General features: G+C 40.9%; 1 protein-coding gene across 2 annotated transcripts in view; it reads left to right on the forward strand.

Annotated features, from left to right (window-relative positions):
• Window positions 1–25,756, forward strand: part of dock9b (dedicator of cytokinesis 9b) — a 40,054-nt gene extending 14,298 nt beyond the window's left edge. Inside the window, exons 11-52 of one of the 2 annotated variants that reach the window (XM_054623959.1) lie at window positions 74–214; window positions 1,148–1,492; window positions 1,588–1,670; window positions 2,008–2,130; window positions 2,228–2,307; window positions 2,411–2,598; window positions 3,182–3,247; window positions 3,658–3,750; window positions 4,074–4,185; window positions 4,378–4,496; window positions 5,330–5,416; window positions 5,501–5,590; window positions 5,738–5,853; window positions 6,240–6,309; window positions 6,421–6,546; window positions 7,378–7,449; window positions 7,545–7,691; window positions 7,862–7,945; window positions 8,069–8,180; window positions 8,303–8,481; window positions 8,613–8,720; window positions 8,950–9,061; window positions 9,735–9,865; window positions 10,871–10,985; window positions 11,075–11,141; window positions 11,244–11,291; window positions 11,795–11,931; window positions 12,678–12,793; window positions 12,877–13,014; window positions 13,154–13,336; window positions 13,431–13,544; window positions 14,312–14,527; window positions 14,645–14,702; window positions 16,629–16,735; window positions 17,471–17,593; window positions 18,361–18,474; window positions 20,290–20,436; window positions 21,380–21,590; window positions 22,053–22,243; window positions 22,331–22,431; window positions 23,019–23,157; window positions 24,621–25,756. In XM_054623959.1, the coding sequence (XP_054479934.1) occupies window positions 74–214; window positions 1,148–1,492; window positions 1,588–1,670; window positions 2,008–2,130; window positions 2,228–2,307; window positions 2,411–2,598; window positions 3,182–3,247; window positions 3,658–3,750; window positions 4,074–4,185; window positions 4,378–4,496; window positions 5,330–5,416; window positions 5,501–5,590; window positions 5,738–5,853; window positions 6,240–6,309; window positions 6,421–6,546; window positions 7,378–7,449; window positions 7,545–7,691; window positions 7,862–7,945; window positions 8,069–8,180; window positions 8,303–8,481; window positions 8,613–8,720; window positions 8,950–9,061; window positions 9,735–9,865; window positions 10,871–10,985; window positions 11,075–11,141; window positions 11,244–11,291; window positions 11,795–11,931; window positions 12,678–12,793; window positions 12,877–13,014; window positions 13,154–13,336; window positions 13,431–13,544; window positions 14,312–14,527; window positions 14,645–14,702; window positions 16,629–16,735; window positions 17,471–17,593; window positions 18,361–18,474; window positions 20,290–20,436; window positions 21,380–21,590; window positions 22,053–22,243; window positions 22,331–22,431; window positions 23,019–23,157; window positions 24,621–24,737 (5,226 nt within the window). In that variant the 3' untranslated portion in view covers window positions 24,738–25,756. The remainder of the gene's footprint in view (window positions 1–73; window positions 215–1,147; window positions 1,493–1,587; window positions 1,671–2,007; window positions 2,131–2,227; window positions 2,308–2,410; window positions 2,599–3,181; window positions 3,248–3,657; window positions 3,751–4,073; window positions 4,186–4,377; window positions 4,497–5,329; window positions 5,417–5,500; window positions 5,591–5,737; window positions 5,854–6,239; window positions 6,310–6,420; window positions 6,547–7,377; window positions 7,450–7,544; window positions 7,692–7,861; window positions 7,946–8,068; window positions 8,181–8,302; window positions 8,482–8,612; window positions 8,721–8,949; window positions 9,062–9,734; window positions 9,866–10,870; window positions 10,986–11,074; window positions 11,142–11,243; window positions 11,292–11,794; window positions 11,932–12,677; window positions 12,794–12,876; window positions 13,015–13,153; window positions 13,337–13,430; window positions 13,545–14,311; window positions 14,528–14,644; window positions 14,703–16,628; window positions 16,736–17,470; window positions 17,594–18,360; window positions 18,475–20,289; window positions 20,437–21,379; window positions 21,591–22,052; window positions 22,244–22,330; window positions 22,432–23,018; window positions 23,158–24,620) is intronic. The other variant, XM_054623960.1, reaches the window with a different exon arrangement.
• Window positions 25,757–26,731: the final 975 nt, after the last annotated feature.

Genomic DNA, 26,731 nt, shown 5'->3' on the forward strand with positions numbered 1-26,731 from the left:
GTCGATTTCATGACCAAAGGTTTCTGCTGTGGCATTTTAATAAAATTTTTGACATCACCTCCTGTTTCCACAGAAACTGGACTTCTCTGGCATTGAGCCAGACGTGCGTCAGTTTGAGGAGAAGTTTGGAAAGAGAGTCCTGGTCAGCTGTCATGACCTGTCTTTCAACCTGCAGGGCTGCGTCGCAGAGAATGAAGAGGGGCCAACTACTAATGTATGTTTCAATGAAAAGAAATGCCTCACTTTAAAAAAGTTGCTCTGTTGTCGTTCAAGGACAAAAACATTTTATACAGTTATGTAATTCTCCATTTCAGTGAGTTACAGCTTTTACCCAACTTCAGTCCTGATCACAACTACCACATATACATTGATTTTTCAGTCTGGGATTTGTCAATGATTAGCAACATCGCGTTGCATCAAAACACATAATAAGAAAGCAATGTCCCTAGTTGACACCAGGAAAATAGTATGCGTCCCATCGGGCAAACAAGAGAAACCGACTCAGTCTGGTGTAAAATATTAAAAACTGCACAAGTATTAATTACAAACTGACATAACATATTTCTATGACTGCACGTGTATTTGCAAGTATGAAAACACGCTTCCTGCATGATGGAAATGTCCTTTAGCAATTGAGGGCGAGTTTTAAATCAGTTAAGAAGATCACAGACAGTTCAGATGGCCCACTTGGCTAACCACCCGTCAAAACTGGTGCTGCTGGCATGAGTAACAGCCGCCGCCATGGCAACCAGCCTGGGCCTCCCACCATGCATTAGCACCAGTTTAAGGCTGGTTTCCTGCCGTCACTCTCCAAGGTCTCCATCTCTGTAAAGGGAGGATTCACTCTACACTTTACCACAGCTATTTGCTCTGCTCCTTACTCACTGTGACACACACACACACACACACACACACACACACACACACACACACACACACACACACACACACACACACACACACACACAAATGGGATTGCGTAATGGAAATGCACAGTGGAAAGAGTGAATGGGCAGATGAATTACATCAATGGTCCATTTGGACTTGATGGAAAATGAGAAGTGCATTAGGAAGGAAGGGTGTTCTTTTCTCTCATGTTCCAACTTCCATCACAAAAATATTTTTCCTTTCACAACTTTCGTCAAAGGTGGAGCCCTTCTATGTGGTCCTGTCCCTCTTCGACGTCCAAAACAGTAGAAAGATCTCGGCCGACCTCCACGTGGATCTCAACCATCCTTTGGTGCGACAAATGACATCAGGCTCCGGTAGCAGACAGGATTTGCACATCAACGGCAGCGGCGACGGCCCCCTGGCCAGCCAAAGGCAGGACAGTGGGCTCCCACCAGGCGCCCTCCAGTACCCGAGACAGGGGGTGTTCTCAGTCACGTGCCCCCATCCAGAGATCTTCCTGGTGGCCAGGATCGAGAAGGTCTTGCAGGGGGGGATCACCCATTGCACCGAACCCTACATGAAGAGCTCGGACTCTGCCAAGGTACAGAGATTAGCAGCGATGACAAGGATGGAAATGGCTGTAAATTACCGTGTGCTCGAAGAAATGAATCCCTCTGTTTTTTTGCATGCCTGTAGATGGCTCAAAAGGTGCTGAAGAATGCCAAGACGGCCTGCAGCAGACTGGGGCAGTACAGGATGCCCTTTGCCTGGGCCGCAAGGTAAGACACCTCCCTCCCAGAAAAAGACATCAACGAAAGAAACTTTGCTGCAACATGACAGAGAACCAACGAGATTGAAGGGACTTCCACCAGCATTCAGTCCTTCTGGGGCGTGTGTTTTACCCAAATCGACTCATATACATGATATCTTGCTTCCAAAAATCAAGGGGATTTATTCTCTTGTGCCATAATATACCATATTGTGATTCAGATGGAAACTGTCAAATGAAAGTCAACCCACTGGGAGACACAAATCTTGAAACCGCTGGCGTAGAACTGAAATGCGTTTCTTTCTTCAGTGGATCCAATGACTTCTTTTCTTATTATGTCCCTGCAGACCTGTGTTCAAAGATGCATCGGGAACTTTGGACAAAAGCTCTCGCTTCTCCGCGCTTTACAGACAGGACAGCAGCAAGCTGTCAGACGAGGACATGTTCAAACTGCTGACTGACTTTAGAAAGTATGATTTTCTCTCTCTCTTTTTATAAAGATTTCACTATATATCTAGCTTTGAGACATTTTAGTAATTGCCGTTTCTACATCTGTTTTCCCAACAGACCAGAGAAAATGGCCAAACTCCCAGTGCTCTTAGGGAACTTGGATGTAACCATTGACAGTGTGGCCCCGGATGTAACCAGTAAACCCCTCTAAATGTTTACTAAATCCCATTTCACTGTCTATTTTATAATCATCCGACTTTCACCTCGACCCCAGTGACTCCTCTCGTTTCCTGCCCGCAGACTGTGTCACTTCCTCCTACATCCCCGTGAGGACCTTTGAAGGTAACGGGCCCGGCAGCGCTCTTCTGGAGGTGGAGGAGTTTGTACCCTGCATCGCCAAGTGCTCCCAACCATTCACCATCTATAAGAACCACCTCTACGTGTACCCAAAACACCTCAAATATGACGGACAGAAATCCTTTCCTAAGGTAAGAGCAATGGTATTAATTTAACAAACCCTTGAACAACAGGAAACAGAGGACTCTACCTTTATTTTACATGATCTGCACAATCAGTGTTTTGCCCTTTACATGCAACATAAAATCACTCAGACAAAACATATCTTATCCTTTTTGGAAAGAGATGCTTTTGCTTGGCCAGCATTCTGTTATCGTCATCATATTGTGTTCCTGTTTAGCTTACGAGGCAACTGGCAACAGCCTGAGGCTTGTCCAGCCAAGCAGCAGAGCTGGATAGAATTATCCTTACACAGAGCAGCAGCTTCTGATTAATACATTAATGCAGGGTTGGTATTTTCACTATAGGAAACCAGCCTGCCTCCTCTCCCCCATCTGTCTCTCTGCCCTCTTTTATTTTAAACGACTGCTGGCAATCCTTTGCCTGAAATATTTTCCCTCTCTTAATAGACACTAATGGACATATGAAATGGACACTGAGAGGCACAGTAGAGAAATAGTGTCTGGAGAAATAGATTCCGGGCCAATAGGGATGTCTTGGAACTGGTCCATGCTTTTATAATCTCAGCCTTTTGCTTTTGTTTCCCCTGTCTAGGCGAGGAATATTGCAGTTTGCATTGAATTCAAGGATTCTGATGAGGATGAGGCCCAGCCGGTGAAGGTGCGTTTACATATCAGGAAATGCTGAACACAGTAATCACTTCAGCTCTTTGTATAATGCTCCACACATAATTGAACATGGTCAAATAAAAACAACAGATATGGGGACTCAAATCAAGTGACATGGACTCAAGTCCGATTTTTGTTTGATGACTTGGGGACTTGACTTGGGACTTGACTTAAGACTCAGTCTTGACTTGGAACTTGACTTTGGACTGAGTCTTGGCTTGGGACTTGATTTTAAACTTGTTAGTTTTGACTTGGGACTTGACCTTGGACTCATTGGTCTTGATTCTGTCTTGACTTTGGACCTGTTAGTCTTTACTTTGGATTAGTGAGGCTTGATTTTGGACCTTTCAGTCTCTCTCTACATCATGTTTGTTTATCTTCTATTTTTTGTATCTACTGCAGTGCATCTACGGTCATCCAGGAGCTCCTCTATTCACTAAGCAGGCATATGCAACGGTCCTGCACCATCAGCAGAACCCTGAGTTCTATGATGAGGTATGTCTCCTCTCTCGTACTCATAATCAGTTTGAATAATAATAAAATGCATTCTGTAATAGGCTTATTAATGGCTACAACCATCAAAGGAGACAGTCAAATATGCTTTATGGGATATGCTTAAAGTCAAAATGTTCTATATTTTTTGAAAGCAGCGTGTTTAGAAGTAAGGAGGTACCTCTCACCTCCACTCATATTGTTTGCGCAAATTTTTATTCTACACTGAATCCTCAGTGAAAATACTCTGCAGGCATTTTCCTGAACAAAGCTCCCTTTGTGTTAGGGAATAAACCCCCAGGAATCTGTGTTTTTCTCGTCTTCAGATAAAGATAGAGCTGCCTACTCAGCTGCATGAGAAGCATCACCTTCTCTTCACCTTCTTTCACGTTAGCTGTGACAGCAACAGCAAGAAGAAAGATCTGGTGGAATCTCCAGGTACGCTCCAGCTTTCAGTCACATTTATCACGTAATTTGGGAAAAAACTGTTTGATACTGGCATAATTTACACAGTGCGATAGTACTTTTTATGAGTCTCCCCAGTGGGTGGACATATTTGAATATATGCTGCAGTCACCCCACTACTACCACTACTTTGCAAACATGTGGCTGTACCTCCTTTGCACCCAGTGGGTTCAGCATGGCTGCCTCTGCTAAGGGATGGCAGAGTCATCATGAATGAACAGCTGCTGCCAGTGGCCGCCAATCTGCCCGCCGGGTACCTCGGCGCCCAGGATGGAATCAACAAGGTAAAATGAATGATCATTTTCAACATTATTTGTTAAAGAGTTATGTGTGGAATTCGTATGCACTTAAGGTCATCATAGGGCTGTGAAGGTCCCTGTAGGATTCTATGATTTCCCGCCTTCTTGTTATTTATGGCAAGTCACTGATTGTTTGAGCAAAGGATGTAAGAGCTTTAGGTTTAAATATGCAAAAATGCATATTTAAGGCACTTTGTAGGTCAAAGTATTTTCCTGTATTGCATTAAAACAATTTTCCAAATTGGTTTTAGGATGAAATTTCTCACATAAGCATAGAATCTGATGCAGCTTGTGGTTAATGGATAAAGATCTTATTAGCTTTGATTGTATTGGGACCTTGCAGGGGTCTAACAGGCTTTCACATGAAATGCCTGTGAAATCTGATCAGCATTCAAATGTAATCAATTAAAACTAACAATCAATGTCATCTCTCCATCGAGACACCCAAGTGTTGTTTCTTAATATGCATTCACAAAAGTGCTGATTTCAAATTGACCTGCCCATGTAAGTAACACTTTTCTCAAAATGGGATTTGACAACATCAAGCCTATATACTAAGTAGTTTGGTAGGACATCTGTTAAAAAATAAACACAGAAAACCTTCCATATCTTTCAGAAGGACTCTAGTTTTATTTTTTTTAAAAAGGCTTATATTCCCCTGCCGCCATATGGCAAAACAGCTTGTCATCCTATGTACACAAAAAAACTGTCTTTGTCAATTATATCATATTGTCAATGCCTATGAGCATAAATCAACACAGTGCAGATTGTATTCAGTGTGCAGTGTAGTAATTATTATTACCCGCTTGTCATTGCAGCACTCTGGCTCGGAGATCAAATGGGTCGACGGAGGAAAACCTCTGTTCAAAGTCTCAACTCATCTTGTCTCCACAGTTTACACTCAGGTATACACACATTATGTCCATTAATATCACCTGCTAATTGTAAATGCAGATAAAATATGTACTCAAATAATATGTTTCCTTTAGGATCAGCACTTGCACAACTTCTTCCACCACTGTCAAATCATGGAGATGTCAGAACAAGCTTCAGAGGGGGAGCTGGTTAAATACCTGAAGGTATTTCTGATGCGCCAAAAGAAAACACAGGAACACACCCTTCTATACATGCCTCATCAAACACAATCTTGTAATCTGGCATTTAAGGGAATATGACAAGCTAGAATGGTTCAATATATATATATATATATTCTTATTTCCTCTTAGAGTCTACATGCGATGGAGGGTCATGTGATGGTCAACTTTCTGCCCACCATCCTCAACCAGCTGTTCTGCGTCCTCACCAGAGCCACGCATGAGGATGTGGCTGTCAACGTGACCAGGCAAGCCACATGCACACACACACTTACACACACACATGTGAGATATGCAGGTTTCCAGCAGCAGAAATATATACTTATACCAAACTTCATGAAATAATAACAGCACTTTCATCTTTCCAAAGCGAATTCCCCTATTTTTCTGTAATAGCCTGAGTCCTTTTTCTCATTAGACGCTCACCTATGGCGTGCCCACTCCATGTATGTTTCTTATATCTCAGTTGTACGTGTGACTAGTCTTTGAAGCTGTGTAGGCAGTGTGTAAATTAGGTGTTAGTGCCTCAGAATGAATAAATGTAATCCCTATCTTTGGCTTGTTCCTTCCAGCGAGCCTCACTTCCTCCTTTATATTCTTTTATTTTTCTATATCATTATCTACTTCTCTTCAGGGTGATGGTTCATGTTGTGGCACAGTGCCACGAAGAAGGGCTTGAACATTACTTGCGATCTTATATCAAGGTGCGTTCTTTTCTGACTTTATTTACGACGATACGCAGACGATATATTTTTGTATGTTCCTGTATTTCTGTAGAAAGTAAATTAATACAATCTGATTTTTTGTGCTCTCAGTTCGTGTTTAAGCCGGAGCCTTATTCCTCCACCGATGTTAAAACAGTTCACGAGGAGCTGGCTAAAGCCATGACAGCCATACTCAAGCCTTCCACAGACTTCCTAACTAGCAACAAGCTGCTGAAGGTAATAACTTTTACAGCACCAACGGTTGTAATGCCTCTTTTTTAAACATTTATTTTACACCCTCAGATCAGTTTAGCTTGCGCAAAAGGCGACTAGCCGCAGGCAGGGTCATCTCTCTTTTCCCAAGGTCCCATGCTGTTTATATAAACTAATATTTTTTCAGATTGGTAAGGGCTATCCTTGCAGTTCAAATTGCAAACGAACGAAGGGAGATGGATGTTTCAAATCCAGTTTGAATGGTAAAAAACCTTTCAGCCAGTGTGGAAATAACAATGTAAATTTGAGAATGTGGGCTTCAAGGAGTATAACATCAGTAGGCTATAAGCTGTAGGTGGGTGATAAACATAAATTGCTGGGAACATAAAACCAATTGAAAGGTGTCGTATATGTGTCATAGTAAGAGGTCATTAAGCTGGGGAACAAAGCAGCATGGAAACAGACATAGTTAGCAGGTACCTAGTTTGGCATTCTGGTAAAGATTTTATAGTTGACTGATGCTGACTTGGTTTAATTTTGTAGTTACTTCAAATTGTGCATTCAACTTTTATTCTAATTATACATTTCTATGGCTTAATAACTACTAACTACTAGCTAAAAACTGAGTGAACAATGTGAAATGAAACAAAAGTACTTAGTTAGTTTTAGGGAAAGATCATGGTTTGGGGTACATGTGGTATTTACGTACATAAGTAAAGTTAGAGAGGCTGATAATCGCTGATAACGCACGTTCAATCGGCTGATAACATTCGAAGCTGGTAACTGAAATGTCTGATGTAAATTACATTTAGATTTAAGCTTTTTTCTTGCAGTGACTCTGTGTTTGTGTTGCAGTATTCATGGTACTTCTTTGAAGCTCTGGTGAAATCAATGGCCCATTATCTCATAGAGAGCGGGAAGGTCAAGGTAGGTCTTCTTTTAGTCTTCTCTTCCTTTCTTTACCTCCTTTCTTCCAAATCCTTAAATCCTCTACCTCTTTTCTTTTTGCTTCCCTTGCCCAGCTCTCCAGGAACCAGCGGTTCTCTGCATCCTTCTACCATGCATCGGAGACTCTGGTGAATATGCTGATGCCACACATCACCCAGAAATACAAGGACAACCTGGATGCGGCTCGCAATGCCAATCACAGCCTTGCAGTTTTCATCAAGGTTGGCACTCCTCCCAATGCCTGCAATGCCGTATTGTCCTTTGAAACGTTGATGATTTGAAAAAGTTCCCTTTGGGTTAGGGTCTGTAGAGATGTGTGTAAATCAATCGCACAGCATACAGAAACCCAAATAAATCTGATTTCAAATATTTCCCTCTACTTTTCACTCAGCGCTGCTTCACCTTCATGGACAGAGGCTTCGTATTCAAGCAGATCAACAACTACATGAACTGCTTTATGCCTGGAGACCCCAAGGTTAAAATGCTCTCCTGCTACCATCCATAATGTTCTTATTCCAGTCATTAAACATTAAGTAAGAGGCTAATTTAAAGACATGCAAGCTTAGCTAAAATGTGTTTTCTCCTGCGTTTCTTACAGACTTTATATGAATTCAAGTTTGAGTTCCTGCGAGTTGTTTGCCACCACGAGCACTACGTCCCTCTTAATCTGCCCATGCCCTTTGGAAAAGGCAGAATTCAAAGGTTCCAAGGTAAATGACACACACTTAACGTCACTTTTATCTAAGAGGAGTGCAGTTTATACACGGTTTGTTCTCTGCATCCTTTCCCTCTGAATTTAAATGTTATTTCTGTTGACTGATGCATGCTTCAGATCTTCAGCTGGACTATTCTCTGACTGATGACTTCTGTCGAAACCACTTCCTGGTGGGGCTGCTGCTGAGGGAGGTGGGCGGTGCCCTCCAGGAGTTTCGAGAGATAAGGCAGATCGCCATCCAAGTGCTCAAGGGTCTGATGATCAAACACACGTTTGACGACCGCTACGCTGCAAAAGTGAGTTCCACAGCTCTCAGCCACTTTTACTGTACTCTGAATACTAAGAGGTTATTCTATTTTGGCAAATGACATTTTGGGTCACACTTTTTTGACATTATGACTCATGAGCACCTACTGTGTCATTCCAGAGCCAGCAGGCCAGACTCGCCACCCTCTACCTCCCTCTGTTTGGTCTGCTCCAGGAGAATGTTTACAGACTTGACATGAAGGACTCTGCCCCCCTCAGCAACCACAATGTAAGCCTGGCACCTAGTGGTGGGAAAGTGAACAACAGCTTGTATCTGTTCTCAGCCAGACGTTCTGTCTCATCAAAACATTAACTACTGGGTTAATGTCGGCTTAACATGTCACTCTTGAATATTTTAAGGCAATATTATTGTTGACTAGTGTTCAGCTGAGAGTATGCTTTTGCTGTGAGTCCAGTTGCAGAGCTAAAGCAGCTCACTTTGCTGCTTTCTGTCCCAGAATGCAAGGGAGGACTCTCTGATGCCCAACTCCATGGTGACCCCTCAGAAACCTGGCAGCTGCATAGAAAATGCTCTCCACAAAGATGTGTTTGGAGTCATCTCTGGAACAGGTAAATGCTCACCCCACTGTCTTACCATTGAGTGGCGCAAAGTCAGAGCTGATGATGCTGGAATTCGCTTTTAAATCTTCATAATGAGCAAACATTCCTAACCCGCTAACACATGTTGGTAAGTCTTTAAGACATGCAAAACTACCAAAAAAGATGCAAAACTACTAAAATGAAAGGTAAAAAACAACAACAAAGAGCTACAAAACGATAACAAAGTAATACGATCAAAAGGGGAAGCGAAACAACTGCAAAGAGATGCAAAATGATCAAAAAGAGATGCAAAATGACTACAAAGAGATACATTGTGACCGCAATGAGGTGTAAAATGACTATAGAGAGATGAAAAACGACCAAAATGAGACACAAAACAACTAAAATGATGTGTCTTTAAATCTGTGGCTCTTATTCTTGATGTAGCAGAGGTAGGGGCCCATTGCCTCATGACTTTACATGGGTTATGAATTTCTGGATGAATTTGAAAGCTGAAAATCAGTCATCACTTTACTTTATCTGGCCTTATTTTCCTTCTTGGACCGTAAACAAAATAGTTGTTTTTTTACCATTTTTAACTTGGCAGTAAATGTATGTGCTCTTCTGTATATTAACTTGTAGACTGTCGATGAAATACCGTTTGACATGCAACAAATTCTTTTTTGGTACTCTGTCCCTGCAGCCTCCCCTCACAGCTCCACTCCCAACGTCAGCTCAGTGAATCACGCTGACTCCAGAGGCTCTCTGGTCTCCACCGACTCTGGAAACAGCCTGCAGGACAAGAGCAGTGACAAGACCAACTCCCTTGAGAAGGTAGGGACTTTGATGAGGCGTGATGACCATTTTGTTTGCAATATTTGATTTGTGGTTAAAAGCTGCTGGTTCTGTGAGACCAAATATAATAAACGTGTTTGAAAGTAAAGCCGATGCCAACAAAACACAATGGTTACGGTTGATCATTTGTAGAGCTCTCCCGTAAATTTGACCTATCTTCCCTTTTGGACATCCACGCTCTCCTCCCACCCCACCTCCCTCCAGAGCTCCCACACCCCTTCCCTTTGTTCTGTAACTTACCAACCCCACCAAAGGGTGAGATTTCCCAGGAGGCACTCGGTCAACGTGCCCCCTCTCCCCTTGGACCCCGGCGACCGAGTCCCACCCCTGAACCGCGCGACCAAGCGGGTCACCATGGACTTCTCCCTCCTCTCTGCGCCCCGGCCTGACCTGCCGCAGGACAGTGACAGTGATAATGACAAACACGCCGCAGGCCAGAGGGCTGATGGGAGTCAGGAAGAAAACATACCTATACAAGTATTCCGTTTGACCCTTGTGACCTCTCCACTCGAGACTTTTGGTCACAATTGTACAGCAAACCAGATCTGATGCTTTTGGTTCTTTTTGCGTGGATGATTTCCAGCTTGGAGACCAAAACATGCAGATATCTGTACAATACGTCCAAATTCCTTCTTCTGCTCTGAGTGTCCCACATCAGGGAGTGAGCGTGCTTTTACCAATGCGGATTGCAATTCTTTGCTCAGATGCTGTAATGTCGCTGTTAATGTGTTTTTCTCAAAACCTGCATTTGATGCTGTTATCTCAAAGCACTCAGCTGCTGCAGCAAATGTGCATTTTATTTTTATGCTCTTATGTACTTCGTCTCCCTCCGAGGAAAACACTTGACATTTCTCACCTCTGAAGTTTGGGTTGGTTGAGTGATGTTCTTTATCTTTTTTAAGCTTCGATTTTTCTGAACTCTTTGCCCAATAATTAAAACCCTTTCATTTCTGTCTCGCTACACTTTTACTCCTCCTCCATCAGTACCAGTGCGCGTCGGCTCTGGGAAGCGCCGTGCTGCGCTGCGACAAATTGGACCGGGACGAGATCAAAAACGTGCTCATGTGCTTTCTGCACATACTAAAGAGCATGTCAGAAGGTAGGACTCATTTAACTGGATTCTGACACACAAATGTACATGAGCAACCTGGTCAATTTTAATCTTTTCTTACCGTCTCATCACCTCAGAGGCCCTTTTTTCATACTGGAACAAAGCAGCTCCCTTAGAACTAATGGACTTCTTCACGTTGATAGAGTAAGTACATGGGAAGACAATCTCTTTACGATAATGTACAATCACTTGATTAGATAGTTAGATGTAAATCTTTGGAATCCACTTTCTGTGTTTGCTCTGCAGAGTCTGCCTTCATCAGTTCAGATACATGGGGAAGAGATTCATTGTCAGGTAGAGTGTTCAAGGACATAAACAATGTCCCGTATCTCATTTCAAACAGAACTTCATGAATTGATTCTTGAACTTTAACTCATTTTGTTCATCATCTATGCAATAATATGACTCGCGCTCAAGCACAGACTTACAAACGCCGGTCCTTGCTGAACCTTTTAACCCCTTTTTGCCTTTGGTTTGTTCCCTCTTCTGTAACACTGCTGGCAAGTTGTTTTGTGGTTCATGTCGTGGGCCCGGGCCCCTCCTGCATGGGTAAGACATTGCTGTCTTTTTGTCTCACTTTGCCTCATTAAATGCATGATGCTGCCATTGTTATTTACAGTTTTACAACCACATTACATTCTAGCCATTCATTTATCTGCTGTTTCTTTCTATTGCCTGTTTAATGCTGAGATATTCCCTCATTCCATTTGTGTTCATCCGATCGCTTTGTGCCTCTTTATCTATCTATTAACTTTGCTTTCTTGTGACCGTAACTGGCATGTCTCTTCTGCCAACAGGAGCCAGGAGGGGACGGGGCCTGTGGCTCCGGACAGGAAGTCTCTGACTCTGCCTGTGTCTCGTAACAGGGCGGGGATCTTGCATGCCCGCCTCCAGCAGCTGGGAACTGTAGAGAACGCTCACACCTTCAACAACAGTAAGCCTTCCTGTCCTCTGATGTTTTTTATTGTGTGAAATAGAGGGCATGTAAACGAATAAAGCATTTTTACAGCGGTGATAGATTTCTATAAATCTGTCGGAACTAATAGAAAATAGGCAATCCTTATAACTTTTGATCTTTGTATTTCTTTTTCATTTCTTCTTATCTTTGAATGTATGTTTATATATATATATTTTCCTTTTAATTAATTATCCACTTGTGTATTGTTGTATTTTTCCAACTTTATTTTTAACTGGACCTCCTCCCATAATATACACCAATTTCCTTCATTATAAATTTGTGCAATTGTGACTTTTATTTTCCCCAACTGTAAAACATCCCGTTCAATTTTTTCTATTATTTTCCACCTGGGCTATAAGAAGGTATACAACTTTTTTTTAGACTTGGTGAGCTTCAAATGCAAATCCTGCTTAAATATTGGATTAATTTAGGTACATGGTTAATAAAATGTGATTTTGTGAGTAGCTTGCTCATAAAAGTACAAGGAATATACCTATGGAATCCCTGAGTTTTTTACAATTAGACCAACAGATCTCACTTGCCTAGTGAGAGTTTATATTAGTGAGAGAGAATATTAGAAATATAAGTACCTGGCAAATATTAATTTAGCCATTGATGCTGATTAGCAACCAAATCAAGCAGATTATGTGCTAGGTATTTATTGCTGTAATAAAGCCATATTTCTTTTAACGGTGCCCGGGATTTTGTGTTTTCTCGCGCAGTGTACTCTCACACGGAGGCAGACGTGAGCAGCCAGTGCCTGCTGGAGGCCAACGTGTCCACGGAGGTCTGTCTGACTGTGCTGGACACGCTCAGCATCTTCATCATGGGATTCAAGGTATTGAACTGTCGATGCGGACCGCAACACGATACGTGGCATTCAGGTCCTGGTTGGTCCTTAACACTCTGCTGTGTCCTCAGACGCAGCTGAACTCGGATCTCGGTCACAACCCCCTGATGAAGAAAGTGTTCCAGGTGCATCTGTGCTTCCTGCAGATCCCTCAATCGGAGGCGGCCCTCAAACAGGTCTTCACCTCGCTGAGGGCCTTCATCTACAAGGTGACTTTAAAACACACTTATAAGGAAGGGGATTTAAATTCATGGATGGCTACGGAAATAAGAACATTTTGTATTACATATCATATTTCCTAAAACCTGCATTACTTCCTGTGCCCCCCCCCTCCCACGCGTCCTCTAGTTCCCCTGCACCTTCTTTGACGGCCGGGCCGACATGTGTGCCTCTCTGTGCTATGAAATCCTCAAGTGCTGCAACTCCAAGCTGAGCTCCATCCGCAGCGACGCCGCCCATCTCCTCTACTTCCTCATGAAGAGCAACTTCGACTACACCGGACGCAAGTCGTTTGTCCGAACACACCTGCAGGTACGTGTGTCCAAGTGTGAAGGAGAAAAAACGTGTCCTTGCAGGTCATGCATCAGTTTGATTTTCATTTGCTCCTCCTCTCTGTTTTGCCCAGGTGGTCATTGCTGTCAGTCAGCTGATTGCTGATGTCATCGGCATCGGAGGCACCCGTTTCCAACAGTCGCTCTCCATCATTAACAACTGCGCCAACAGTGACAAGAGCATCAAGGTGAGGGGGGGGACACACCGTCTCACAGTGCGATGACACAAACTTGATCAAGCCGTTGACGTACCTTGTTTAAAGTTGACATTTTTTTATTGCATCAACTCAATACACCTATGTGGCAGCCCTGAGATGCAAGTAAAAAAATTGTTCGAGAAATCTATTTGCAAAGATCTAACTTTTCTCTCTCCTGTATTTATTAAAAATGTTTTTTTTTCCTTTTTTGTCAGGACACAAATGATCCTTCCGAGAAAAATTGTATCTTACAAAAAACCCATTTCCCCACCTATCTCACAAAAAAAGAAAATTATCCTGGCAAAAAGGTTTTTTTGGTTGAGAAAAATACATTAGAAAATGGATCAGAAGAATTATTTATTGAGTCTTGCCTCTTTGCCTCCATACACAGATAACCCCAATATGGAAAACTCACCTGGACGAAAATATGAATTATTGTTCTATTTAGAACATATGGTAGTGGTGCACTTCAGCCTCTTGTTGCCAAAATTAGTATTACAACAACAAACACAAATTATCCTATGAATGATTAGATATTCCTGATGGGCAGGTGGCACCTTGCATGGTAGCCCCTGCTATCAATGTGTGAATGAGTGTGAATGGGTGAATGATGACATGTATTGTTAAAGCGCTTTCAGTGGTCAGAAAACTAGAAAAGCACTATACAAGTAAAGTCCATTTACCATTTTACTATAAATAATGTTGTTTTTTTGCTATTAATACCTTAATAGAGAACGAATGTTATTGTACTGTTGTAGCACACGGCTTTTCCGTCAGATGTGAAGGACCTGACAAAGCGCATCAGGACAGTGCTGATGGCCACGGAGCAGATGAAGGAGCACGAGAACGACCCGGAGATGCTGGTGGACCTCCAGTACAGCTTGGCAAAGTCGTACACCAGCACGCCCGAGCTCCGCAAGACCTGGTTGGACAGCATGGCCCGCATCCACAACAAGAACGGAGATCTCTCTGAGGTATTTTTAAATAATTATAATGGTTTCAGTTAACAGTTTCAGTTTATTGCCTCAAACTTGCTTTTACACTTCACTTTAGTGCTAAGCTCTGATTCTGTTTGTGTACTACACCTGCAGGCGGCCATGTGTTACGTGCACGTCGCTGCCCTGGTAGCTGAGTACCTGTGGAGGAAAGGTGAGTCGAGGATATGCAGCAGAAGCGTATGTCTCCTGGTAGCCGTGTGCTTCATATTACAGTAAATAACCGCTGACAATTTGAACTCCATTCCAACACTTTTACGATCCCAATTTACTGAGGCCATATAGTGAGTCACTTGTAAAGGTTAATGCAGTAGAAAGGAAATTATTGCGAAAAATAATTGTTAGACAAACTCAATAAAAAAATTGATTTGTGTACCGAGGAGAGATAATGTGCGGTAATAAAACTGCTTAATGTCTTACCCCTATCTAACTTAACGATGCAGATTTCTTCTCTTTTGTAATGGGACTATTCAACAGTAAATCAGCCCCAACAATTAGAAAAATAAATAAGATGTTTTATTTGCAGGTGAAGAGTGGCTAAAAAATGTGCCCGCTCATTTATTTACTTTTCACACTGCTTGGTTCTTATGTATATGTGGAGATGTGTGTCACGTTCTACACACACATATAAAACGCTGGAACAAACACCTTGATCCTCCACCTGAGCGTTCGTCCAAGGGTCATCTGTTTATTCCCAACACGGCATTCCCTTGATAAGATCCGGTCTCATAGTTCTGTACATAGTAAACCTGCCCACTGTGTTCAGACTTTGGAGGGGGCTCCGTCGTTAAAATGTGACAGGAGCTTGTGAAAGTCAACAGTTCATTGTTAGGTCAGAGTGTTGTTCAGAGTGGGTTGAACTCCCCCTCAGGCCTCCTTTCCTTTATAGAACTTTCTAAGAGCAGAGGAAATTCCAAACACTGCATCACCCCCTTTTTGGTCCACAGAGGTCCCCCCTCATTTTTAAGAGTTTAAAGGGATTGATTGGATGTTTTGAAGTGGGGTTTGTATAGGTACTTATCTATAGTCAGTGCATTACCAACAGTAGATGGCAGTCGACACACCTCATGTACCAGCACAGGAGCAAAGTAATGTACTGCTTTGGACGCGGGCAGCAGCAAAACGTATATTAGACACTTTAAAAAATAAATTCTTCAAAGCCACAACACTCCTTTGACAAAAACAGTCATTTTACCTTGTAGAACATGGGGGTTGCTGGTCTAACTCTGCTTGTATTGGTTTGTTAGTGCTGCCTGACGGCAAGTTAAAGTGGTAAAAATATTCCAAATATAGCATACACTTACTCTGATGTTCCCTTTCAGCACGACAATTAGAGTGATGTTGAAATCGAAAAGTGTCTGATGGTACGCCACTCTTGTTCTAGGTAAAATACTTGATGCTTGTGGCACCCATAAACAGTATGCCACTTATGTTTCATTGCCATATACAGCTTATCTCCAGAATATTGATTGCCATATGTCACTGCTACAGTAGGCATATACAGATGGGATCATATGCCAGTTCTTACTTTGACTGAGATAAGATAAGATGAGATGGAACTTTATTTTATTCACAGGGAAAATAGTTGTGCATCATGTAGGAAAGGGTGCAAATATAAAATACAAATAACGATATACATATATGTACATGAAAACATTTATTATATATACACATGGCACATGAAATTAGTATAGCTATAGTATGTATAGCTACTATAATTAGCCCTGCATGGCAAGCACAGCGTGTGAAGCCTTGATATCATATGACAATATCTTTATTTATTTATTTATTTAATGCAAGAAATGATACATCTCTGTCATATGCTGGTGGGAGTGGTAATTTTTCAGTGGAACATGACAATTATTTTTTTATTTTCTTTTGTTACCTTGCATTTACCTGCATATGACTTATACTTATCTTATTTGTGTGATTAATATCCCCGCATATGTTGTTTTACGACAACATTTCTCAATTTGTTGGTTGTTTTTTCGTGACATACCATATTTTCATTTTTTTTTTCCTTTGTTGACTCTAAATGAAAAATATTCCCCTCACGTCGGTTTCTGTATCTGCATGTTAGGTATGTTCAGGCAGGGCTGCTCGGCTTTCCGCGTCACCACCCCGAACATCGACGAGGAGGCGGCCATGATGGAGGACGTCGGGATGCAGGATGTCCACTTCAACGAGGTACTGTGGGAAATCTTCTACATGCCATACACTTTGTACACTGTGCGCCGAATATCTGCAAGTCCCACTGTGATAACCAAGCGTTTAAGATGTTTTTTTTAAGTCACTCATTGGCATCACGTGCCACATAATGATTAATGTCTAGAAGAGCTCTTATCTCTGTTCAGGGTATCTATTGCTCTGTTTAGTTGGTAGACTAAGTGATAATGTAGACTTTGACCCAGGGCTTGGTTCATGTGTTGCTAATCACATGTAGAAAACCACTGAGCTGGCAGAAGGAAATCCGACCAGGGCTCAGAGTCAGCACTCCTAAAGGCGTTCAGGGATTTCTTGCTCAAGGGCACTCCGGCAGAAGCAGTGGCTTGTTTGACACAGTGTCCTGAGACCAGATCTCACAGTGAACTGATAACCTGGATGAAATTGAAAGTGATGGAGAATGTGTGGGCTTTTACGAGTCGGTCAACAGATCTGTAGGCAATGATAACACTTTCACCATCCATCCGCTCTGAAAACCTGTTCCTCTTTACGAGCTGGACTCATCCCCCAATAAAAATGAAAGGAGATGATGGATCCATTTCCACCCACGTCTGCTGTCTTTACAGGAACAATGTGCTCAGTTTGGAGCCTCCTAAACAAATAACTTAAAGAAATGTCCCTTTTTTCCGCAATTAAATATTGTGAGCCGAGACTGCAGTGAGTTTAATGAAGTTGACATGTATTTATCTGTGTGTCCAGGAGGTGCTGATGGAGCTGTTGGAGGAGTGTGCTGATGGACTCTGGAAGGCGGAGCGTTATGAGCTCATCGCTGACGTCTACAGGCTCATCATCCCCATCTACGAACAGCGCAGGGACTTTGAGGTAAAATAATAGATAGGACAGGCGCAGTGTTATCATTACTTGCACCTGCCAGGGAACGTGGTGTACATCTTAGGTTTAAAAATATATATATAACATATCCTTATGCATAAGTGCATATTATATACCTTGTTTTCAGTGCTTTTAAGAACAAGAAATTTGAGTTTAACTTAATTAATTGTCTGTGTAGAAGTTGTTATTAATTATGAAAAGGTTTAAAGTGAGACTATGTTACTTACAAAAGAAGAGGTATACAATCTTCATTTCACAAATGCAACCTTGTTCGCTCTAATAGACTTCCAAATTTTGCTGCTACAGCTTTACTTTGGTCTGGTTTGACCAGTAAATTACGGTGGCAAATGTTAGATAATTAGCTAGCCATTAGATAGATATTGCTGAATAACTGATATTTCTTTGTTACACAACATTTGAGCTTAGTCTGACTTGAGAATGTTGGTATATTAAGAAAATTATACTTCTGGCCGCTGTTCAGCAAAAGCTAAAAAAATCTGCTTTAAAGCAGCATAATTAAAATTTTTATTAAATGTATCAAATGATAATGTAAAGTGATGAACCAACAAAGAATTGCCTGCTGAATGTGCAGCTCCTTTTCAGTTTCACAGAGCTTTACACTGAGTTTCAGCTCATTGTTTAGCCGTCCAGCCACCAACTTTAGTTTTGGTTAACTCCAACGTCTCATAGTGTTGACCTATATAAATGATTAAAAAGCTAATCAAAATCTTGCTTGTTTTTTTTCATTTTCTTTACAGAAACTGACTCACCTGTATGATACCCTCCATCGTGCCTATACTAAAGTGATGGAGGTGATGCACACTGGCAAAAGGCTGCTGGGCACATACTTCAGAGTTGCCTTCTTTGGACAGGTAAGGGGCAGAGTTTCAAAAAGATTAAAAAAAACAAAGATAAAAAACTATTTAATTCAGTAATGGCTAGCATAAATGCTAACTCAATCCAGACTCTTTAATATCTGCGTGATGGTTATGTTATCTCTTGCCTTTTGCATGAATGCACCCAGTGCCTTCATGGGAACACAAACACACACACACACACACACACACACACACACACACACACACACACACACACACACACACACACACACACACACACATATGAACCTTTAATTGTTATCCTTTTAATAGAATTTTTTCTTCTTCTCTCCTTCACATCCAAGGCTGCGGTAAGTGTGTAAACGGTTTAGCTGTGTGTGTTGGCCTGGTGTGCTCTACCATTCCCTTGCATCATTATATTCTTTGAGAGCTGATGTTTTTTCAGTTCAATTGGTGGCAAAATATAGCCTACAATTAGCTCTATAGTGGGTTGTGATTGCTGAACAATAGCAGAGAATAACTCAGCTCCCAAAAGTTGGAAAATAGTAGTTAAATGCAGATGTGGACAATAAAACGTGTTATCTGAGTCAGCTGTATTTTTTAGTGTTACTGTTGTATAAAATAAGCTTGCACACTAGTAAGTGATTATGGCCTGCTCCACACGCACTTCTGTGTTCTTTTCCATTGATACACAACTGAGTACTGCTTGAATAAAATATTGTTTGTAGGGTGACCTGCGGTAGTTTGCATGTCTGATGTTTTCATACTCCTATCTTTTCTTCATTGTTGGGAGTTTTTTTTTAACTAAGCATGTGATGATGGATTTGTTTCCACCTTAATCATTGAATGTTTGTGTTTTTTTGTTTGATTGGTGGTATTTTACGGAATCCCTGAGAAGCAAGCGAGAAACTAAATCTGATATAAATAGTTTTCTCTTCTGTTATTATGACTTAATAACAGATGAAAGAAGGTTTGCCAGGATAATCTTAATTTAAGTTCCTTCACAGGTGGAAAACAGGTGGAAAAAAAGGTTTGCCAGGTTATTTATGTTTGTTGTTGTAATACTTGTTTTGGCCACAAGAGGCTTAAGTGCACCACTACCCCATGTTCTAAGTGGGCCTAAAATCATTCATGTTATAGTTTCTCCATGCATTTTAAACACAATGTACATACATTGTCTGCTATAGAGTTTTGTTAATTAAAACTTACCTTAAAGAAAAAAATATTTTTTTAGTTCTATTTGGAAGTGGTGCACGTAAGCCCCTTGTGGCCAAAATGAGTAATACAACAACAAATGAACAAACAAAATCTTACTGCAAAAAATTTTTTACACACCTGTAATCCTGGCAAAGCTTTTCATCTCCACCTGTGTCACAGAGTACTTTTTTTTCTGGGAATTAAAAGTTTATCCAGGCGAAACTTTATTTCACCTGCTCGTAAGCTATAAACCCAGGCAGAAAACAATTAAGATCAAACTTAGAAAATGAATCAACTGAATATTTTTTTTTTCACTTGCCTCTCAGGGCATCTGTACTCCTTTAAATAGCTTTTGTACATAGTATCTCACTTAAATGTGGTGTGCCATACATGCCTTATATGGGTTTTCTTCAACAACATTTTTTCTTGGGTACTTTTTTGTTTGTCTGAGTCAGAAGAGTTGTCAAATCATGAAAAATAATTACCCATGTCCCTTTTCATATTCACATGAAAGAAAATCATTGGAAAATGGCAAAAAAAACAAGTGACTGGTGGCGGGTGTACACTGTCTTTTTCAAGGTTGGACTTATCCTAGCTTACAGGTGACAAAGTTCTTGACCCGGCACTTGACTTCCTTTTTCTCCTCCACAGGGCTTCTTTGAGGATGAAGATGGAAAGGAATATATATACAAGGAGCCAAAGTTCACTCCGCTGTCTGAGATTTCCCAGAGGCTCCTGAAGCTCTACTCCGACAAGTTTGGTCAGGAGAACGTCAAGATCATCCAGGACTCTGGCAAGGTGGGATCACATTAGTGTGTGAGTTAATATGAATGTGACGGTAAATGGTAGACCCCGACGGTCGTGCACTGCTCTTGGGAGAACATGTTTTTGTAGGTTTGAAGTGCAGGTGGCGTTCAGAAAAGTCTTGGTTAGGACACTTCTTCATACAACAAGTCATTAATTAAAAGCTTTTATTTCCTTTTTCATTTGTGGCATACTTCCTTTCATACTCCCTTCCCTAGGCTTTTTTCGGGAGGGGGCCTTAAAGAGACAGGCGCTAAAACGAAGCGTTTCAGAAAAGGGTGAATGCAGGTTAATTCAGACACAGTATGAGAAGAATAATTTGTCATTGAACATCAAAGCATGTAAACAAAATACACGTATGACCTGAAAATGATTATGAATATGTCCCCTTTAAAGCTGCTATAATCAATAATTTTGTATGGATGATGTATAAATGGGCTGTGTATGTAATGTGACAGGGCCCACTTGTAGTAACAAGAATTAATACCACTCTTCTATAAGTTAACTATGAAGCTGGTGCCAGGAGATGTTAGCTTATTTTAGCTTAGCTGAGCCTGATATGTCCCGTTAAAGGTTCTTATAGATTTTTTTTTTTTTTTATTGTTGATGGATCAAATGGCTGTGTATGTAATGTGAGAGGATTCACTTGTTGTTTTAAGGATCGATATCACTCTTGAATATGTTATATCTGAAGCTGGTGCCAGGTGATGTTAGCTTAGCTTAGCACAAAGACTGGAAACAGAGGGAAACAGCTAGTCTTCCTTCGTCCAAAGGTTCAAAATGTGTACCAGCAGTTCTAAATGTAAGCAATTATCACATTGCATCTTTTTTGGATGCGCGTTTACTAAAATGTCAATCATTTTTCCCAAGACCAGTGGTATTTTATGGCTATCTATGTTTGAGTCCAAATAAAAACCTATTTGTGAACCCCACCCAGGTGAACCCGAAGGACCTCGACTCCAAGTACGCCTACATCCAGGTGACCCACGTCACGCCGCACCTGGACGACAAGGAGCTTGAGGACAGGAAGACCGACTTTGAGAAAAGTCACAACATCCGGCGCTTCGTGTTCGAGACGCCGTTCACCGTGTCGGGCAAGAAGCAGGGAGGGGTGGAGGAGCAGTGCAAACGGCGGACCGTCCTCACCAGTATGTCAAAATGTGGATTCAATGCATAATAAACAAACCAAAACAAGTCCTTCCAGCCAGCCTTATCACCGTAGCAATGTCAGGAAGCAAAGAGCAAGAACATCCTATTATTGTTCTCAGGTGTCTTGTCAGTGACCTGAGAAGTAATCAGATAAAGCCAGGTGAGGTTGGTTTATTACTGTACCGTCCACTTAATCTCAAAGGTCACGTGTTATCTTGCCTTGTTAATAATCACGCTGACTGATAGCTTTGATAGAGTTGTGACAGTACAAGCAAGGTGGTTAATATCCTGGTTATGACTTTTTTAACCACGGAGACACAACTAGACACACAACAGCATGTATACAAGAGGTGTTTACAAGTCTCAGTATCACCTGTGTGTTGCTGCTGTCTGTACTCTTTTACATGACATTTAAAAGCATAATATGTGTCCTCCCCATCCCATTACCCGTTCCCATCCAGCCACCCACTGTTTCCCTTACGTGAAGAAGCGCATAGCGGTCATGTACCAGCACCAGACCGACCTGAGCCCCATCGAGGTGGCCATAGACGAGATGAGCGCCAAGGTGGCCGAGCTGCGGCTACTGTGCTCGGCCTCCGAGGTGGACATGATCCGCCTGCAGCTCAAACTGCAAGGCAGCATCAGTGTTCAGGTATGAAACCACAAGCTACTGCTGCTATAGATTCTTTTTTTTCTTCTCATTTATTGTGTCATTTAAGATAGTGATCTTTTTTTCCAGGTCAATGCCGGTCCACTCGCTTACGCCAGAGCCTTCCTCGACGACAGCAGTGCCAAGAAATATCCTGACAACAAGGTCAAACAGCTCAAAGAGGTGTTCAGGTACTTATCAGTGAAAGAAACCTTTGCATATGCAAAACTTCCAACTTCTCTTCCTGTATTCTCCCTTTTTTATAGAGGAGCCTCGCTGTGTTCAAGTGCAACTGGCGAGCACATTTGATTCAATTCACCAAAAATAGATTTAGAGATCCTATTATAAACAAAACATACAGTACCTTTGGTGAATTTCATACTTTAAACTGTATTGCAGAATGAGTGTCACGATGTCCACTTATTTTATACAATCTATGGTTGTATGCTATTAAAAAAAAAAAAAAATGTAGAAAATATGATGGAAATATTGCTTTCCTGTTTGTTGTATTTAGTAATTTGAGGACATTTACAGGCTCCTCACCACTTCAAAGGAATCTGACAACTTTGTCCGCCTCCATTTTTCGTCTCCTGTTCTTCTCTGCATAATAACCAGATCAATATCCAGCTGCCAAAATGTCATGTGTGTTTTGAACATGTCTAACAGTCTGATGACTATGGGAATATGGCTCATCTACATAACTTTTCACTTCCTGTTCTCTGCTTGCTGCTGAGTTTTTTCAGTGGCACCACTAAAATGCTGCTGCCTGTCTCCTCAGGCAGTTCGTGGACGCCTGCGGTCAGGCGCTGGGAGTGAACGAGCGGCTGATCAAAGAGGACCAGCAGGAGTATCACGATGAGATGAAGGCCAACTACAGGGACCTGGCCAGGGAGCTGTCCAACATCATGCACGAGCAGGTAGGAACCTGCAAAGACGGAGCATCATTGAGACCATCATCATCAGTTACTGCATTTAGATTATTTTCAACAAGTTTCAGCTACAGTTTCCTGATTTCTGACACACATTTTATTGTCCACCCATTAAGGACCCGGGTAATGCACTCAATAAAAAAGTCCTCAAACCAGGTCTGCAATGAATTTATAGAATTATGCCAGGTGCGAGTGGCTAATCAAAATGACCTCCGAACACAAACAAGTTTCCTGTCTAATGAAATCTGCTGATTATAACAATCTTACTACTGTATTTACTGTTTTGTTGAAGTTATATTGTTTTATTTGTATTTTTATGTTACTTGTTTTAGCTACTTGTGATCTCATGTTGCATTATGGTCTTTTTATGTTAAAAGGTTAATATATAAATAGAGCAGAAAAACACTTTGGAGCTTTGATTGTTAACATGAAGAAATGTACACATTGAATGTTGTGACACTTCATTCAAATATTTCTATATGGCATGTGGATATATCAAAAGCTGCAGCATTTTTCACTGTTTCAAGTTGTGTCTCTTCATACTTAACAGCATGTACTGTAACATCTAAGAGATGTCTTCTAACTAACCATGTCTCCTATCTCCTGCTTTCTTTGTGCTGGCCCGAGCAGATTGGATGGTAATGCTGCTTTTGTTACTGTTGTACTCCATAGATGGGATATTAAGGGACTGTATGAAAATTGTTAGGATGTGGAGTGGGGCTGATTTTTTTATTTTACACAGCCAGCGTGTTATTATTTTTGGGCTTCTCTTTTGACCCAGATTATTATTTTATTTTTTTAAACAATATCTCAATGTCAGAAATTTACGGCAAACATAACAAAATTGTTGAATGTTCCAACACTCTATTTTTGTATAAAAAGTTGCTTGAAGCTACTAACAGCCACCAAATGAGTTACTGAACACGGAGGGCAGCTTTGTGGCTTCTTTGATATTTTCCCCCCACTGTGCATTCCAAAAAATGTAATATATTGTTGTGTAAATCAGCTGCTGTTGAAGCCTGATGTATAAGATAAGATGTCTGACCGTCATAATTAAACCAAGGGCAGACTCATAATACCAAAAAGTCCATTTTAATGAGGAGAATAGTGCACAAATACGGAGACAGGGTGTTTTCCTCTGCAAACACCATATTTTTTGTGTAACTATTTTATATATATATATATTTTTTTTTTTTAAATAATAATTCACAAGGAAAGAATTATGTACATTATACATCTGGGATGATGAAAATTTCCCTTCCACATACTCTCCCCAAATATTTAAACTACCCTGTATTCAGCAAAAATAAATAAAACATAGCCCCGCCCCCTCAAATCATTTTCCTACAATCCCTAAAATTTAAACTAACATGCATGAGTGTGCTTCAGCTTTTAACAAGATAAAAATCAATACTCTTCCAGATCTTCCTAATTCCTAATCTAATTTCTAGATAAACCCAGTGGAAGATGGCACGAGGAACGCTCTTTCTGACTCTATGGGCATCTTCAACGCCATCAGTGGCACGCCAACCAGCGCCAACCCGCACAGCTCGACCACCATACTCTGATCCAGATGTTTCACGCCAGACTCCTTCCTTCTACACCACTAATGACGGATTAACTGCATGTCACTCAAGAGGAAGGATACTTCCTGCAACCTGAAGCCATCATCCATTGGCGTTTTTTCATCCCGCTATATGTCATGAGCTGGAAAATGTGATGTTCACTCCCTGTTATCCGTTGGCCCATTGCTCTTGTTTCCTATGGAGACTCCAGAAAATACTGTTGACTTGCGAACAGTAATTCTATTGATTTATTGCGAGTTTTGGGTCATTTTGCATAGTTTTTTTAATCCTATGTAAAAGGGGGTAAAGCACAGAAAGCATGTATCCAAGACTGTGACTGACAACAGGATGCTATCTTAAATGTTCTCCTGTCTTAAGCTACACCCGAGGGATACTTACAAACATATGGGGGACTTCAGTATTGGCATTTGACCCAAGTCTACAATTTGCTCTCTTTTTAACAGCAGGGCTTCCATTTATGTACAGTGTTTGTAAGAGAAAGTGCTTCGAGAGAGTTTTTAATGGAAAGCCACTGCTGTAACCCTACAAACATCCTTCAGCTGATGCACAGTATTTTTACATTTCCCCTTTTTCTATTCTTTTCAATCGTGCCCCCTCCCCCCTGTTACAGCAGATGCATCGGAGTTTATCTTTTATCTTCCCCTGGACATTTGAAAGAATCATGCGCTCTATTTTAGGCCAATGGACGTCTATAGAAACTGTCTAAAGCCAAGTGAACCACAACGTTTTAACCTTTTTTTCTCGTTAAAGAAAAGTGTGTGCAATATTTTGTATTGTTACCGTGGCTACCTGCTGCACAGAAAGAAAGCCACTCTTGCCAAAGACATTAGAAAAAAAAGAGTGTGCAAGGCAGGACAACCGTGTGACAATTTGTAATCCCCCCCTTTGTTTCTCTGTCTGTCATGTGGATGCCTTTTATTATCTGTGAGGTAAGGTTTAAAAAAACATTTTTACTTAATGACTGATCATGTACATATGTTTAAGTCTTTAAATATATAAAAAACTGCAATAATGCCTTCTTCCATGCCTTTTTTTTTGTACGTTCACCATAAAACAAGTCAAATATCACCTCACTAAAAACTTTGAAGGTCCACTGTGAAAGATTGTAATTTGAAGTATATCAAAGCATTTTATTTCCTTTGTTAGTTTTTGAAAGAGGACATGGTTCATCAGTCCTTGAACACATTCTCAAATTCTTAAGCTCGTTTTTCTTGTTTCAGATACAACTCAAAGCTGTCCCTTATCTGTGAAGCACAAGCTACAGAATCCCAACTGTCAGTTAAGTCTCACTTCACACCGTAAATACACCGTAAATGGGGATAACACATTAGTCAAATACAGAAGATTAGAGACTCGTGATGTATGGCTGTATGTTACTATGGTAAGTTGTAAAAATTGAATTGTATGCTGTATTTGTACTGTATATCGGTGGATTGGTTGACAGTTACGTCAAAGGAGAACAACTTTAAGACTTATGTTTGTTTTCATCAACAACAGTGTTCATAAATATGGAGGCCCAGAACTGACAAAATGTAGCAGAAGACTATCAGAATAGATAACAATATAACTAAACACTTTCAAAGATAATGTTATAGTTAAATGATTAAATAGAGGGTACAAAGAGATATACCTTTTTAGATTTTTGCTTTGGAAAGTGTGTGTTTTTTTTAAAAGAAGAAATAACACATTCTTCCAAATGAAAAGTTAATTTCAAAACACTCAAGAGTTTGGCAAAATCATAAACTACTTTGACAAGTAGTTTATGATTGCGTTACGTTAGCTAATGTTAGCAAACTTCAGATTGTTATTGCTTGAGATATATTGGCTTTAAAAGTTACTAAGCTAGTTTGCTGATTTAATTGCTCTTTCCATGTAATGACCCATGGTGTACACAAATGCCATCTTTTTATGTGACTATTGTATCTTTTTTATATATTTTTAATAATAAATAAATATTTTTCAAATCATTTTAATAA

Source organism: Anoplopoma fimbria, chromosome 22 (assembly GCF_027596085.1).
Source record: "Anoplopoma fimbria isolate UVic2021 breed Golden Eagle Sablefish chromosome 22, Afim_UVic_2022, whole genome shotgun sequence".
Classification (NCBI taxonomy): Eukaryota; Metazoa; Chordata; class Actinopteri; order Perciformes; family Anoplopomatidae; genus Anoplopoma; species Anoplopoma fimbria.